This window comes from Ovis canadensis, chromosome 5, assembly GCF_042477335.2.
Source record: "Ovis canadensis isolate MfBH-ARS-UI-01 breed Bighorn chromosome 5, ARS-UI_OviCan_v2, whole genome shotgun sequence".
NCBI classification, from domain to species: Eukaryota; Metazoa; Chordata; class Mammalia; order Artiodactyla; family Bovidae; genus Ovis; species Ovis canadensis.
In genome coordinates this window covers 33,846,319-33,862,848 of record NC_091249.1, presented here as the reverse complement: position 1 = coordinate 33,862,848, position 16,530 = coordinate 33,846,319, and the positions used below count along the sequence as shown (strand labels likewise).

The following is a 16,530-nucleotide window of genomic DNA, read 5'->3' as shown; positions in this document are numbered from 1 at the left end:
ATGGTGCCTTCCCACGACCCTCAAACCTTAGGACCCACAGCTCACATGTGCCAGAACCTCAGATAGCTTCCCTCTGAATTCTCTAACTGGCTTCCCTGGTGGCTCAATGGTGAGCAATCCACCTGCCAATGCAGGAGGTGTGGGTTCGATTCCTAAGTTGGGAAGATCCCCTGGAGAAGGGAATGGATACCCACTCCAGTAATTCTTGCCTGGGAAATTCCGTGGACAGGGGAGCCTGGTGGGTTACAGTTCATGGGGTCACAAGAGTCAGACATGATTTAGTGACTAAACAACAGTACATTCTCTAACCAGAGGTCAGAAACTGAAGGTGACTTGTCTGCTGCTGCGCGCTGGGGGAAGGGGAGGAGTTGGGGTGGCAGGGCAGTCGTCACCACTGTCACCACTGCAGAAGCCAAGCCCGCACACCCCTCCCGGTCCCCGCGAGAAGTAGCCAGGGAGCCAAGGAAGGGCGGGAGGCGGGAGGAAAGGAGCAGTGAGCCTTTTTATTGTGGATTAATTCACTAGGTAGTAACAATTCCACACGATATTAAAACACTGCAGGAAAGTGGGTGTGGCACACCTGGAATTTTTTTTTTTTAATCAGAAATAAAAACCACTGGACATCCACACACAGATGGGGTAGAACCTGCTAGAACCACAGATTGCTTCTGAGAACCTGGTGACCAGTCTTTACAACATTTGGCAATAGTCTCCAGGGATGGGGGCAGGTTGGGGGGAAGTGGGCGGGGTGTCGATGTATGGCTTTTCAGGGGACCCAGCCGCAAGCTCTTGAAGGTCAAGCGACCTGTGGTGGCCTCCCCATGGCCCCGAAACTGCCCCTGATCACTCAGGCTCGGGGCAGAGGTCTAATGACTGTTTCCTGCGCACCTGGGGGCTGGAGCTGTATGAGCTGCCTGGAGGCTCAGTGACTACCAGACAAGGTGGCCAGGACATCAGAGAAAGAAAAAGCACCTTCTGCATTCCCATGGGGTGGAGGTCACAACCAAGTCACTTCGTTCTGGGCCTGGGGGTCACCTTTGGGGAGGATGGGGCAGGGGCATGGAATGGGGGCTGGCCCAGGGAAGCACTGCAGGCTCCAGAGAGGAGACTCAGCCATTGCCCAGCACCGCCTTGTGTGTGTGTGTGTGTGTGTGTGTGTGTGTGTGTGTCCCTAATTCCCTCGGGATGTGGCTGAGAGGCACTGGCCTTGTGGGGCGCTTACAGTCTCCTGAAAACCATATTTTCCTGCCAACATGCATGCCAGAAAAGCACAAGCAGAACAGTGTCCTGTGTGCCCTGATGCTCCAGGCCTACCCTAGGGACTCTGATGTTGAAGAGGAAAAATAAAAAAGGGAAAAAGCGCATTTTCCTCTGCTGGAAGGAAGTCCACAGCAAGGCTCCTACTGTCCGCCACCTCCCTGGGCTCAGAGGCTGTGGGTGGGCACCTGGGAGGCAGCTGGGCAGGTGTGGCCGTGGGGCAGGGGCAGAGTGGTCCCCATGCTCTCTGGGGCTCAGTTTACCCAGACCACTGAGTCCCTGGGGTCTCAACCAGGGAGGAGGGTGGAAGCTCTAGCCAAGGTCTGATTTTGCTTCAGGGTTTGAGGGGGTGGGTGGCCATTGGCTGGCTGAGCCTGGAGCCAGCGATGGGGCTGCTGAACTTAGGTTCCCCCAACCCCCTCTGCCAGGGATCCTGACCTTTGCTTTCTGCTGGCTTCTCCAGGGTCACTCGGTGGGGACATATGGTGGTGCTGGCAGGGCAGGGGCTGGAGAGAGAGGCAGCTCTGGGTCTGGGTGCTCCCAATGAGATCAGGACCACTTGTCCTCTTCAGGACCTGGCGGCGGGAGCCTGGGTCACTGGGGGCTCAGGAAGAAGGCTGGGCGGGCGCAGACTGAGCTCTGGCTCAAGGGATTAAGGCTTCTGTCCCAGAGCGAAGGGTGATAGGTCAGCAGATGGCTCGTAGGCTGCCCTTGCTGCCCCTCTGCCCCTCAGGCTGAGCCCCACTGTGTCGTGGCTGCCCCCACCCCCACCCCTGGGGTGTGCCCAGGGTTTCTGGAATAGGCTTTGTTCCATCCTGCTGTTCTGCCAGGGGTGGGCAGGTGGGGCCTCCCCACCCTGGGCTGCAGTGTAGGGGTCAGGGGCTCGGGGGCTCTTCCCAGTCCAATTGCAGGTTCAGCCCCAGGTGCTCCCGGACCAGCCGGAGAGAGCTGGGTGCTGGGGGAGGGGAGCGTGGCCCTGGGCCTGCACTCTGGGGGTGCTGGGCACCCCACCAGCCTGTGCAGCCAGGCGAGGTCTGAGCCCAGGGGCAGGAGAGGAGTGGAGGCTCTGGGCCCTGTCAGCCCACATGCCTTGTGCTGGCTGCTCAGGACCCTCGCGCTCGGCCTGGGAGCCTGACACGCCAGGCCGTAGGAGCGGGCAGCCCCTGGAGCTCAGGCCGTGGGGTCCTGTGCATTCGGCCAGTCCTCCAGCCTCCTGCTCCTTGAACCGTCCATATCACAGCATAGGAAACAGCCATTGTAAAAAGCCCCCCGCCCCGTCCCTCACTGGCCACTCCAGGACACCTTACAAACACTCTGGGTGGTGTGAGTGGAGTGGAGCACGGCGAGTGCCTCTCCGTGTCTGGGCAGAGGCTCCCATCTCCACGGCTTCTGCAGCGACTTCCAGACAATCCCACACCTTTTCACACCCGGAAGCACCAGGTGCCCCGGGCAGGTCTCCCCAGGTGGGATTTCTGTTGGAAAAACGGCCATGGAAATGCAGAAAGTGTAACAAAACAAAACACGGAGAAGCTAAACAGGGCCGTGGCATCTTAACTGCCAGCGCCAAAGTCTCCTGCTTTAAACTAAAGAAAACACAGCTGGACGTCACAGTGACCGGGGCCACCGGCTGAAAATCCCTTTCTGGGGTGGGTGGGAGCCGCAGCGCGGCTGGAGGGTGACACAGGCCACAGGAAAGCCACGCAGCGGGGTGGCCCTGGGGGACAGTGTTTCACAGGCAGAGCTCCCCTCTGGGCCCCTACAATCCACATATGCATTGTTACATGACCCGGCTTCGCCTCAGATTCAGCCAATGACGCCTGATCTTAGTGGTATGGAATTACAAGGTTTTAAATGAAAAGGAGAAAAATTTCCGCAAAAGGGTGCATTATGTCTCTCTCCCCAACTCCCACCCAATGTTACTCCGCTGAACAGCCTCCCACCTCCCCAGAAAAGCATCGCATCATCCACTTGGCAGAAGTCTTCCCAAACGGCCAAGGGTGTGAGACTTGCCACCTGCCCGGGCCGCCCACGCCATCGGCGGATTCACCCACCTCCTTCCCTTCCCCCCTCCGGCCCAGTTCCGCCCCAGCCTCGACTCAAATGGCAGTTCAGTTCTCAGAAATTGTCACCACATTGCTAGGGCATGTCAGCTATTCCCCGCTGGAAGTGGCGGTGAAGCCCAGCTCCTGATGGGGCTGCGATACTGGGTCTGGTAATCCATTTGAACCCAGACGGTAAATTTTACCCCATCTGGGCAGTGGTGACTGTTTGCATTTCTTTCGGAATTAAGAGTTTTCCTTGATTTGACGCCCTGGCCGGGGGAAGGGGAGCGGGGTGGAGGAGTTGAGCGAGCGAGACAACCAAGCTATAGGATAATACAAGGCTTCTTGTCCTTAAAGGGGTTCTCCGAGGCGGGGACTCCCACCAGCAGGGGGTCGTTCCGGGCGTGCTGCTCACAGTAGCTCATGAGTTCCGAGGAGGCTTTGGAGACCTGGGTGTGGACACAGGAGGAGAGAGGAAAGATGAGAAAGGGCCAAGGCTCCGTGTCCCCAGAAGCCAAAAGATGGAGACAACCCTAGTGCCTGTCACCTGAAGACACACACTGTGTCCCACACACAGGGGAGCACCACTCAGCCACAGAAAGGAGAGAAGCCCTGACACTTGGTACCACATGGACAGACCCTGAGGACATGGTGCTCAGTGAGAGGAGCAGACACAGAAGGACACACAGGGTGTGACTCCACCGACGGGAAAGGTGCAGAGCAGGCCGATCCGCAGACACAGAGAGTGGGCTCCTGGTTGTCAGGGGCTAGAGTACTAGTGGGGATGGTGACTGTTCACAGAGAGGGGGCTTCTTTTTGGGGGTGATGGAATGTTCTGGAATTAGGTGGTGGTGATGGTTACACAGCACTGTCAACACACAAAATATCATTAGTGGTCAATTTTATGTGTGTTCTACTGGAATTTTAAGATTAAAGAAGCAGCCGCAGGACTGAGCCCCCTCCAGCAGAGCTTGTGTGGAGTCTGGAGGGAAGGTCAGGGGAGGGTTGGGTCTAAGTCTCCATGTCCATCCAAGAAAGGACCTGATTGGGGAGAGCCTGGCTGGCAGGTGGCCCGGCATGGGGGACAGGCCCTTCAGTGGCTGATTCCTGTGCTGTCTGACCATGGTGAGGAAGCTGACACTTAGGACCTTCTGCATGAGGGTCCCCAGAAGAGGACGGAGGAGAGGAAGGGACTGCCCAACCGGCGCTGGGGAAGCGGACCTGGGGAGAGCAGTGGCTGGTGTCCGGTGCAGGGAGGGCAGGGGTGAGGGCAGGCTGCACTGTCCAGGTTGCCCGCTCCAGCCCCATTTTGAGTCTGGGGCGCAGGCACACCTCTGCAGCCCCAGCCCTTGACTCTGTGGCAGGCCCCTCCCTACCCGCAGAAGCGCCGGGCAGGGGTTCTCTGGGAAGTCTGCAGAGGAGCCTCTGCATGGGCCTCGGCTAGGATTCTATTGCTCCACTGGGATCCCTGCAGACAGGATGCCATGTGCCTTCAGCCTTGTCTCCCCGCCGCTCCCTCGGGCTGGCCCTGCGGTTCCTGGTCACTGTCTTGGGGCCACAAAACCTCAGGAGGGACTGGGAGGGAGATGGGTCATGACTCTGTTCCTCCCCATGTTCAAAGGCTGCCAGGGAGCCCTCCCAACATCAAACGGGTGGGTGAGTCAGCGATCTCTGCCAGGGCTGGGACTGGCGGAGGAAACCACTTCAACCGGGCTGCTCTGTCTTCAGCCTTGAGGAATGCTTTGAGTGCTCAGAGTCCTGGAACATTCAGACGCCTTGTGGGGGGCCCCCCAACCCCACCCAGGGGTTGCAGCGACCTCCTTCCACCTGGCTGGGCTGGAGGTGCAAGGCACTCAAAGATCCTCCCCCTCCCACTGCAGGGCCACGGGGTGAGTGTTTGAGCAATGACAGAGGATGACGGGGCTGGGGGAGGCAAGCCCTGAACAAAAACGTGGGTGATGGCTGATTCTATGTGTTCGCTTGGCGAGGCCACGGGCACCTGGCTGTCTGGTCAAAGGCCAGCCTAGATGTCTCTTATTGTTTGGTTGCTCAGTCGTGTCCGACTCTGAGACCCCATGGACTGTAGCCGGCCAGGCTCCTCTGTCCATGGGATTTCCCAGGCAAGAATATTGGAGTGGCTGCCATTTCCTTCTCCAGGGATCTTTCCAACCCAGGAATTGAACTGGGGTCTCCTGCATTGCAGGTGGATTCTTTTCCAGCTGAGCTACCAGGGATGAGGTGAATGTTTAAATTTAGATGAGATTAACATTTAAATTGATGGACTTTGAATAAAGCAGATGACATGCCCTAATGTGGGTGGGCCGCATCTGATCAGTTGAAGACCTTCAGGAAAAAGACTGTTTGATGGCCTTGGGACTAGAGCTGCAGCAGCTCTTCCCTGGGTTTCCAGTCCATCGTTCAGCCCTGCAGACTTCAGAACCGCCAGCTCCACGATCACGTGACCCCGGGCTTTACACTGCCTCTTGCGCTCCCTCCCTCTGTAATATATCGTCGCATATTTCTGACTAATGCAGTGGGCAGCTGGAGCCTGGCTAATGAGGGAGCGTAAACCACCAGCGTCTTCCTGACGGATACTCCCTGGCCGTCGCCCGGCCACGTGCAAGCTGGGGTCTGCGGCAGGAGTCAGCTGCTTGGAGGTGGCTCGGCATCCTTGGCAAAGTGGATGGGTTTGGTGAGAAGATGATTTTGAAAAGTGGCAGACACCTTTCTTGTGTAAGAGGCCATGACTGGCCCATTGGTCCTTATTCTTTGAAAGCCCTGGATGTCATCCTGATGTCCACTTGTGGACCTAAGATTCAGCTATATAAATGCATGTATCCCTCCACACACGGGAGCATCACCCAGCCATGAAAAGGAGAGAAGCCCTGACACTACCACATGGACAGACCCCAAGAACACAGTGCTCAGTGAGAGAAGCAGACACAGGACACACAGGGTGTGACTCCACTGATAGGAAACGTGCAGAGCAGGCTGATCCACAGACACAGAGAATGGGTTCCTGGTTGTCAGCCTTGTCTGGGGAGGAGATGGGGTAACTGCTAATGGGAACAATGTTTCTTTTTGGAATGTTCTGGAATTAGTCATGATGGTTGCACAACATTTTCAGTTCACCAAATGCCATTGAATTGTACACTTTAAAGGTTAACTTTATTCAAATAATTAAAAAAAAAAAAGCCCGCCAAGGTGACTGCCCAATTACGCAGTATCTTGTTTTGTTTTGCATGTTCCTGGTCCCTGATGGGTTAAGCATTTGTGAGGAGGAACTGCTTGTCCTTTTTCTTTTTTTTTCTTTAGCATAAAAATCAAACACACTTATTTCTAAAAATGCAATACATGCAGAAGTGGCAAAAGTAAACATTGCAAGGCCCCACGTCCTTGCTTGCCCAGGGCCAGGTCTCTGACTTTTCTTTGCTTCTATCACGACAAGGGAGTGGCACAGAGCTCTGAGGATGAGGGGCCAGAAGAGAAAGCGCCTGCCTCACGCTCACCCTCTTGGAGGGGCCCCATCCGGCCTTCTCTGGGGCCATCCAGGGATGGACCCCAAGGGCTGAAGGGCTCACAACAGACCTCGAGGCCTGCCTCTGGTCTCACTCGTTTATGAAGCACACTGGCACATCTACCCTCACAACAACCCACAACATAGCTTAATAGGAGGTGTGTCTTTTTGCTGAGACAACGGAGGCTCAGAGAGGTTAGGCGAGTGGTCCAAGGTCACACAGCAAGTGGCACAGCCAAGTGCAAACCCTCACTGTCTTGCTAACTTCCATGCCCACCTTTTGCTGTGGGTGTGTCCAGCGGCCTCTCCCCTACTCACCTTAATGCGCTCGATCCCAGCTTCGATGCGGAGCTGCTCCACCAGCTTCCGAGCCTGGGCTATGTTGTTAGTGGCTGACATTGTCTGCCATCAGCTCTGGGCCCCCGTCGTCCAGAGAGCTGGGTGGGGAACAGATGGACATGAGCTGACTCGTAAAGTCCTCAGACTGCAGGTAGGGGATGGCGAGGAGGGATGCGCCCCCCTTCCGGAGCCTCTTGGGGCCCCTAGCCTGGCCACCTTGCAGTCATGATGCCTATGTCCTCTGGGTCGTGGTGGGTGCATGCATGTCCTCCAGTCGTGCCATGTCCAACTCTTTGCAACCCCATAGACTGTAGCCTCCCATGCTCCTCTCTCCATGGGGAATGGGTTGCCATGTTCTCCTCCAGGTGACCTTCCCAACCCAGAGTTTGAACCCAGCCCTGGTGAGAGGTTTGGCCAAGGGCACCTTCTCCCACAGTCCCCTCCATGGCTGGTCGGGGGTGAGTGCTCCCCAGATGTGACCACCGAAGGGCCCCAGGAGAGTTCACAAAACTTCTGCCTGCACTCCTGGCTGGCTCAGAATGGAGGGGCTTTCTCTGATTCCTGCACCTGCTCCTCCCCCAACATGCCTGGCACTGAGGCCGGTCATTCTCTCTGGGGGCTGTCCTGGGCCCTGTGGGGTGTAGACCAGCCCTCTGGAGGCCAAGAGCACCTCCAGTATGACAACCAGAGATGTCCCCAGACATGGCCCAGTGTCCGATGGAGGCAGAGTTGCCCAGGGCTCGACCCCTGGCCCTGGGTGCAGGCAGATTACGTGAGCAGCCTGTACCCATGGGTGTTGAGTACCCTACTCTCCCTCTGGAGGGTCTGGGCCAGTTTCCTGCCTTCATTTTGGTCATTTGTCCAGTGAATTGAAATGTAATTAAATATAAAATGTCTTGGGACTTCCCTGATGGCCCAGTGGTTAGGACTCCTAGCTGCCAATGCAGGGGGCCTGGGTTAGACCCCTGGTCAGAGAACTAGATCCCACATGCCACAACTGAGAGTCCTCATGCTGCAGCTAAATAAGAAAGATCCTGCATGCTGCAGTAAGATCGAAGATCCCCCGTGCTGCAGCTAAAACCTGGAGCAGCCAAATAAATAAATATTTTTTAAAATACCCATTTCCACCTGACTTACATCCATGTTCAGTTAGTTACAAGAATGCTCTTTAGATGGGGCCACGTGGTATGGCGGGCTTCCCTGGTGGCTCAGACGGTAAAGAATCCACCAGCAATGTGGGAGCCCTGGGTTTGATCCCTGGGTTGGGAACATCCCCTGGAGGAGGGCACAGCAACCCACACCAGTATGCTTGCCTGGAGAATCCCCATGGACAGAGGAGCCTGCCGGGCTACCGTCCATGGGGTTGTAAAGAGCCAGATATGACTGAGCAACTAAGCACATGTTACACATACGGTATGGGCCCTTTGGGGACTGGCTTTGCTTTTCACTTGGCCTCATGATCTGGAGCCCCACCCTGGCAGCTGCGCTCATCAAGAGTCCACTCATGAGCAGGCCAAGTGGAGGTCCATGGTGTGGGCCCCTCACCTGTCCAAGGACACCTGGACCAGTTTCTGGTTCCGGCCATGTCAGCACAGAGCTGCTGCAGGCATCTGTGTGCAGGCTTCTGTGTGAACATGAACCTTTATTTCTCAGAGATAAATGCTGAGGACTGCAACTGCTTGTTGACTTTTTTTTTTAAGACAGCATCTGTTTTCCACCAGTGGTTGCACCATTGTACATACCCACCAGTCATGTATGAGTGATGTTAATTTATTTTTATAATTTAGTCATGCAGATTTTTTTTCTTTTCCTTAAGGTGGTTAAAAATCCTACCTATTCCATCCAATCCCCGTTTAGTGAGCCCTAGGACAGAGGTTCTCAGTTGAGATCATCCTGCCCCCTGGGGATACTGGGTGATGTCTGGAGACATCTGCGGTCTCCAGAACCTGGGATGTTGCTCAACCCTGACAGTGCCCAGGGTGGCCCCCGACAGTGGATGACCCAGCCCCAAATGTTGACAGCGCCAAGCTGTGAAATGGAATCTGATCCCAACTCACACTAGACAGTAGAATAAACCTTCGATGGCCAGATGGTGTGAACCAGGGTGACTCCAGCGTCTGTGAGTCACCTCCCCTCCCTCCCACTCAGGCATGTATTTATTTATTTATTTGGCTCCTCTGTACACTTGCAGGATCTTAGTTCCTGGGTCGGGGCTTGAATCTGGGCCCACGGTAGTGGAAGTGTGGAGTCCTAGCCACTGGACTCTGCCTGAGAATTCCGAGGTGCGTATTTAGGTGTGAGCAGCGTCTGAGGACCTCAGGGGTCATATGGTCAAGGAACCCAGTGTCCTGTGGGGTCCATGGGATCCCTAACCTGGGGCTCTCACCCACGGAGATCCTGTCCCCAGGAACATTGGGCGACCTCTGGGGACGTCTGTGGTTGTCATGACTGGGGAGGGGCTTCTGGCATTGAGATCAGAGCAGAAAATGACCTAACCCCAGTGAGCGCATTGTCCGGGTTGAGGAAGCTCCCCGTGGGTGTGCATGGTATCAGTTCGATATGGAGTATGTAGAGCCCAGGTTCAGGAGCCCAAGTTCATGGGCCCCAGGGAGCCGCCCGGCCGGGCTGGCATTGACCCAGGTCGTTCAGCAGCAGTGCGTGCTTCTCTCATGACACACTGCGCCTGTTTCCCAGTCAGTAGATGGGGCAGTTGCCGAAAAGGAAAGGCAGATTCCAGGTTTTCAAAAAATTTCCCACTGGGCAATAAAAAGGAATAGACTGGGGACTTCCCTGGTGGGCCAGTGGCCAAGACTGTGCTCCCAATGCAGGGGGCCTGGGTTCAATCCCTGGTCAGGGAACTAGAGCCCACACGCCACAACTAAAGATCCCCTGTGCTGCAACGAAGACCGAAGACCCAGCGTGTTGCAACTAAGACCCGGCACAGCCCAGTGAATATTAAAAACAACAACGACAAAAGGAATGGACTGTGGAAGTGTACATCCTGGATGGCCCTCCAAGAAATCACTCAGAGTGAAAAGGGAAGCCCCCAGTCACATGCTGTGTGGCTCTGCACACAGAACATCTCTGAGATGTCAAGGTAGTAGAGACAAGGAGGGATTCCTGGTTTCAGGGGGGCGGCGGCCTGGGGAGGGGTCTGGGGAGACAGGTGCACACCAGGGGTCCTCACTCAAAAGCCAAGTATCCAGACTGTGTGTGTGTGTGTCGGGGGGAGGTTCTCAGGTCTGCCAGGGTGGGGGGATGAACTGGCAAAGGTCTTAGTACATGCACACACGTCTAACCGCAGGAATCTGTGTCAACAGGTGATACAAGGCCTTTCTGTCGGTGATCTGATATAACTGTGTGTGAATCTACAGTGATCTCAATCCAAGTTTCCATTAAAAAAAAAAAATCCCTTATGTGCTGCTGCCTGCCCGCCTGCCTCTCTGCCAGACATCCCGGCCCCTCTCTGGGCCAGAAAAGGCCTGAATGTGTCTGCTCTGGGTGCGCGGGGCCCACGTGTGGGCTCCTGGAGTGCTCTGATTCAGCACAGCGCTTCAAAGCAGCCACAAAGCATCCAGCTCAGGGAAAACCGCCCTTGGTTCAACTTAAAAATACCGAAATTACTCAGTGCTAAATATAGACGCTGACAGAGAACAAACGGGGTGGCCCCATGGTGTGTTTTCCTTGGAAGGCTGGGGAGTCCTGCTCAGCACCCCCACTTGGAATGTCCACCAGGACCCTGGGAGCCTCGAACACCCTGTGGGGCCACCCCAACCATGGCCTCCCTTGTGAACACTAAGCCCCTCAGCGCTGCTAGCTTCCTCTTCTGGGCACGATGCCCTTAAGAAGTGCCCTCCTGGCTGGGTTATAACCCCAGGCACCTGGGGATGGTCACAGGGGGCTCCCTTGGGTTTTGTGTGCTTGTGCGCAGGTGTGTGTGCGCACACGTGTGGGTGAGTGTGTGTCTGTGCATGAACGCCTATGTGTCTATGAGTGTGTGTGTGCATGCATGCGTGTCAGCGTGTACCCATGTGTGGGCATGAGTGGGCTGAGCGGCCAAGACCAGACGTGGCCACGTCACGCTACACAGACAGCAGACTGAAGCCTGGTCCTGGCGGAGGTAGGCCCAGCCCAGCCTCACTGCGTGCCCCCGGGGTTAGGTCAACTCCCTCGGGCAGGCACAGGCGCTGAGTCAGCCCAGGGAACATTCCTCACCAGTGGCCTCTCCGCCAGAGGCACGTGATGCCCCGGGCACCTGACCTGGCTGGGCCTGCCTGGGCCCAGTGGAGCCTTGGAAGGCCCTGGACACCAGGCAGGGCCTCGGGAAGCTGCGGGGGGAGAAGGTGGGAGCGGGCCCTCCGGGAGGGAGTGAGGAGGTGGTTGGAGCTGCAGGCCGCGGTCAGGTTCCCGCCTGGGTAGAGGCCAGTTCAGGCCTGGCGAGGCCAGGGGCATGACTTGGGGGTGAGGTTTGCCTAAAAATAGAAGCTTAACAGACGCCACTGGGCCCTGGCTGGCCTCCCAGTAAAGGGCCGGGAAGTCACTAGGGTCAGGCGGGCTCCCACAGAAGCGTTGAGGGCGTGTGGCAGAGAGGCAAGGGCTGTGCAGGCCGGAGCGTCCAGGATGCTTTGTGAGCTGGGCTGATGACAGACAGAGGGTCACCCCTGAGTGCTACAGACCCCACCCCGGGTGCCAGGCCCCAGTGCATATGAGGGTCAACCATAGCCAGGGGAGGGCAATGATTCTCCACAGTGGGCTGCAGGATGGCTGGATGCGGGGACACCTAGTTTGAACAGGATCACCTCAGGCCCTGCTCACACTAAGGCTGGACCACTCTCTGTGGGGATCTGTTCTGGGAGCTGTGGGGAGTGGAGCAGCCTCCCTGGTCCCTACACCCTTGATGCCAGGAGTCCCCCCTCCCCCCTGAGTTGTGATGAACCACAGATGTCCCCAGACACCACCCAATGTTCCCTGGGAGCAGGATTTAAAGCTTTTGTGGAACTCTCTTATCAGAAGACTCTCTGCAGCTAAAAGAGATTCTTTTAGGAAAATACAGTTTTTGGGGAACTGAGATGGTTCCACTTGAAATGAAGTGGTACTGAGCAAAACAGAAGTTTGTTTCCAAACAGGTTTTAAATTTCTTAGGATCTGGGAATTCCCTGGGATTCTAGTACTTGGGACTCCAGGCTTTCATTGTGGAGTGCGTGGGTTCAATCCCTGGTCGAGGAACTAAGATCCCACAAGCGGTTCAGCATGGCAACAACAGCAAAATATGAAACAAAATTTCTTAGTATCCAACAACCTGGCTGGGAGAAGTCACACGGGGTCAGAGGCTCCCTTGAACTCAACCAACAACAGAAGCGGGAGCAAGCACAGCCTTACGGGTGGGGGTGGGGGTGGGGGTGGGGGCAGGGTGGGAGGCAGAGGTCTTGCAGAAAGAGCAGACCCGAATTCTACCCCAGATTCCCAAGCCGTGCGGCTCTGAGCTCCAGTTAGCTCTGCTCAGCGCTCAGAGCGACACCCTGTCTCAAGTGCAGGGCCTGGACAACCTCCAGGTCCCCAAGTTCCTATGCCGGGGGTCAGGGACCCTTGAGGCTGGCAGCTATGGTGGGCCCGCCCTACAAATACAGCTGCCAGGGAGACAGGATGAGAGACAAGGTGACCTAGACCTCCTGCGCCCAACCAACGTAGGGCAGGTTTGCTGGAAGCTGTTGAGAAATCTTGCTCCTTGCACAGTTTGCTGGCAGCTGGGTGGCCCCACTCCCCTCACCTGCCCAGGGGCCAGGCAGGGTGGGGTGTCACAAAGGATGAGGGAGAAAGAGAGGCAGAGTTTGAAGTGAATTGAGTTAAAACTAGGAGTGGATGGAATCAGTAGCAGCAGAGTCAGAGATGGAGAGATGTAGATGGTCTATTTCTTCCGCCAGACTGAATGCCTGCAGGTCCCTCCCCTTGAGCCCAGAAGCAGAGGTGAGACTGAGGTGAGACTTCCAGCTGGGCTCGGAGCCCACGACACTGGTCACGTCCAGTCATTTTCCTGACATGAACATGGTTAGTGGCCTTTTACTGGTAGGTGATCCTCGGTTGTGAAACTCTCCTGCTAAGTCCACAGAGCCTCTGGTCTCAGTCCAGGGGACGAGGCTGTCTCCCCGTTCCTAAAGATAAAGTCTGGAAATGGGAGACCCTGGACTCACAGCCTGGCTCTGCCCTGGCCTGGGGCTGGGCTTCCTCAACTGGAGAAGAGGGTGGATGTTCTAAGAGCTGAGAATAGGACTTCCCAGGCGGTCCAGGGGTTAACATTCCACCTTTCAACCCAGCGGATGCAGGTTCGATCCCCAGTCGGGGAACTAAGATCTTACATGCCATGGGGCAACTAAGCCCACGAGCCACAGCTACTGAAGTCTGTACCCCCTAGAGCCTGTGCTCCACTACTGGAGAGTAGCCCCCGCTTGCCACAGCCAGAGAATGCCTACATGCAGCAACAAAGACCCAGTGGAGCCATAAATAAATAAAATACAAAGTAAAAGCCAAGGGCTTCCTTGGTTAAGAATCGCCTTGCAATGCAAGGGACACTGGTTCCATCCCTCCTCTGGGGAGATCCCACATGCCTTGGGGCAACTGAGCCCACGCACCACAGCTACTGAAGCCCTGCACCCTAGAGCCCATGCTCCGCAACAAGACAAGCCACTTCAGTGAGAAGCCTGTGCCCTGCAACAAAGAGCAGACTCACTTACTGTAACAAAGACCCACCGAGCCAAAGAAAGAAGTAAATCTTCAAAAAATAATAAAAGCTGAGACTGGATCCCCATTGGTCATTCTGTGGCTCTAAGATCACAATGATCTATATCCCTGGCCTCCTCCTTAGCCATCTGGACCTTGGATAAACCTTTCTCTCTCGCACAATGGTGGCCAGCTCGTGTGGACACCCTTCTGATGAGGGCAGTGGGCAGAGCTCCACAGGGCAGAGATGCTCAAAGGTGCTGGAGGACCATTGAGAGAGTGAAGGATTTCCATCCCGAATTTGGGGAGGGGGATGGAAGCCCAGGAGTCTGGCTTTGGCACTGCCTTTTCCTGCGGTGGAGGGTTTGCCAAGAGGCTGAGGGGGTCTCATGAGGCTAGGGGCACAGAGGTTGAGATCCAGGGCATCCTGAGGGGAGACAGATAGGGGAGCCCCCACCTCCTTGATATGAGCTAGGATGAGAGGGCTGCTTTCGAAGGAAAAGTTCCGCAGGCAGCAGACAGGCGCTCATGGCATCTGCAGCTGAGTTCTGAATAACCTCAGTCCCCAACACCAGATTGATGTGACCCTAAATGCCGAGCAGAAGTAAATGGAAGCCCATCCTTTCTGGGGAGAAACAGCATCACCTTAGGCTTCACGTTGTTTCCACAAATGAGTCAGCAGGCACAGTATCCAGCACGCAATCAGGAAAGCCCAGGCAGGACTTCCCTGGGGGCCCAGTGGTTAAGACTGCACACTCCCAGTGCAGGGGGTGCAGGCTTGATCCCTGGTCGGGGAACTAGATCCCACATGGTGCAACTCTAATAAAAGTGCACATGCTGCAGTGAAGACTGAAGATCCCGTGTGCCACAACGAGGACCAAATAAACATTTTTTAAAAAAGAAGAAATGACCAGGCACACAAGAAGACAGGACCGTATAAACAAAAACCGGCAGAAATAACAGGCTATTCCAACAGGCGCCCAGGGGTTCCGTACACTAAAATCGACAGAGTTTAAAATAACTATATTAGCCATGCTAAGTAAGTGAGGCTGGAATTTTAGCAGCAAATTGGAAACTAAAGAAAAAAACTGAGTGTGTAGAAACTGACAAGATATGAAACGGACACAACAGAAGAAGCAGTATCATTAAAGACAACTAAGGAGAAAATTAGTGAACCAGACAACAGCAAATATCCAGATCGAAGCATGGACCACATGAAACAAGGGAAGAGACACAGGACGCAGTAAGGTATGCCTGTGTGCTAAATCACTTCAGTTGTGTCTGACTCTTTGAGACCCCATGGGCTGTAGCCCACCAGGCTCCTCTGTCCATGGAATTGTCTAGGCAAGAATACTGGGATGGGTTGGTATCTCCTTCTCCCAGGCATCTTCTTGACCCAGGGATTGAACCCATGTGTCTTATGTCTCTTGCACTGGCAGGTGGGTTCTTTACCATGAGTGCCCCCTGGAAGCTCTACTAAGGTCTGACACATGTCAGAGCTCTGGAAGTAGGGGAGAGAGAGAATGGAACAGAAGCAATCTTTGAAAAGATAGTGACTGATAAGTTCCCAACACTGACAAAAACACAAAAAACTCTTAAGCCACAGATTCAAGAAGCTCTAGAACCTCAGGCAGGAGAGACATTTTAGAAATGGACAGAGAAACGGCCAATGGGCACATGCAATGGTGCTCAATGATTAGTCATCAGGGCAAGACTATCTGAAAACCATCACGGAGTCTGCTTCGCAGCTGCTAGCGTGGCAAAAATCTAAAAGACCGACAACACCAAGTCCTGGGGAGGCTGAAGAAACAGAAAGTTTCACATGTTACTGACAGAAGCGTGCAACCGCTCTGGAAAGTGAGTTAGCAGATTCTTATAAGGCTGATCCATCTGCCAATGCAGAAGCCTCAGGAGACACAGGTTCAATCCCTGGGTTGAGAAGATCCCCTGAAGGAGGAAATGTCAATCTACTCCAGTATTCTTGCCTGGGAAATCCCATGGAAAGAGGAGCCTGGTGGGCTACAGTCCATGGGGTCATAAAGAGTCAGACATGACTGAGCACAGCAAAGACAGATTTTATAAGGTTAAACACATGCTTAACCTATGACACAGCAATTCTACTCCTAGAGATTTACCCCCTTGGACAAGATACATATGTCTGTATTCGTAAGAACAGAATTTGGATGTAACCCAAATGCTTGTCAACAGGAGAACAGGTAAAGAGACTGCGGTAATTCATACCATGGATACTCACACAATGGAAAGAACGTATGGGCAAATGAAGCCATGTGTGTGACTCTCAAAATACTTGGCCAGGTGAAAGAAGAAATATTCTCTATCTTGACTGAGGTATTAGTGTACACAGGTGTATAGACTTGTCAAAAGTCATCAAACTACCTATGTTAGATCTGTTCATTTTACTGAAGAGGAATTATACCTCAATAAAATCAGTTAGGGACTTCCCTGGTGTTCCGGTGGCTAAGACTCCATGCTGTCAATGCAGGGGACCCGCGTTCAATACTTGCTACGGGAACTAGGATCCCATAGGGCGCAACTAAGACCCAGGGCAACCAAATAAATAAATAAATATTTTAAAAATTAAACAAAATCAGTTAATTACAAAACAAATGAACAAACATAAGGTACTGGAGGAAAAAGGAC

At 54.6% G+C, this 16,530-nt stretch overlaps 1 protein-coding gene across 4 annotated transcripts in view; it reads right to left on the bottom strand.

Moving 5' to 3' along the window:
- Positions 1-483: 483 nt before the first annotated feature.
- GNG7 (G protein subunit gamma 7) overlaps positions 484-16,530 on the bottom strand; it is a 140,290-nt gene continuing 124,243 nt past the window's right edge. For all 4 annotated transcript variants that reach the window (XM_069591591.1, XM_069591592.1, XM_069591593.1 and 1 more), the window contains 2 exons: positions 7,135-7,253; positions 484-3,748 (listed from right to left, as the gene is read on the bottom strand). In XM_069591591.1, the coding sequence (XP_069447692.1) occupies positions 3,623-3,748; positions 7,135-7,215 (207 nt within the window). In that variant the 5' untranslated portion in view covers positions 7,216-7,253 and the 3' untranslated portion in view covers positions 484-3,622. The remainder of the gene's footprint in view (positions 3,749-7,134; positions 7,254-16,530) is intronic.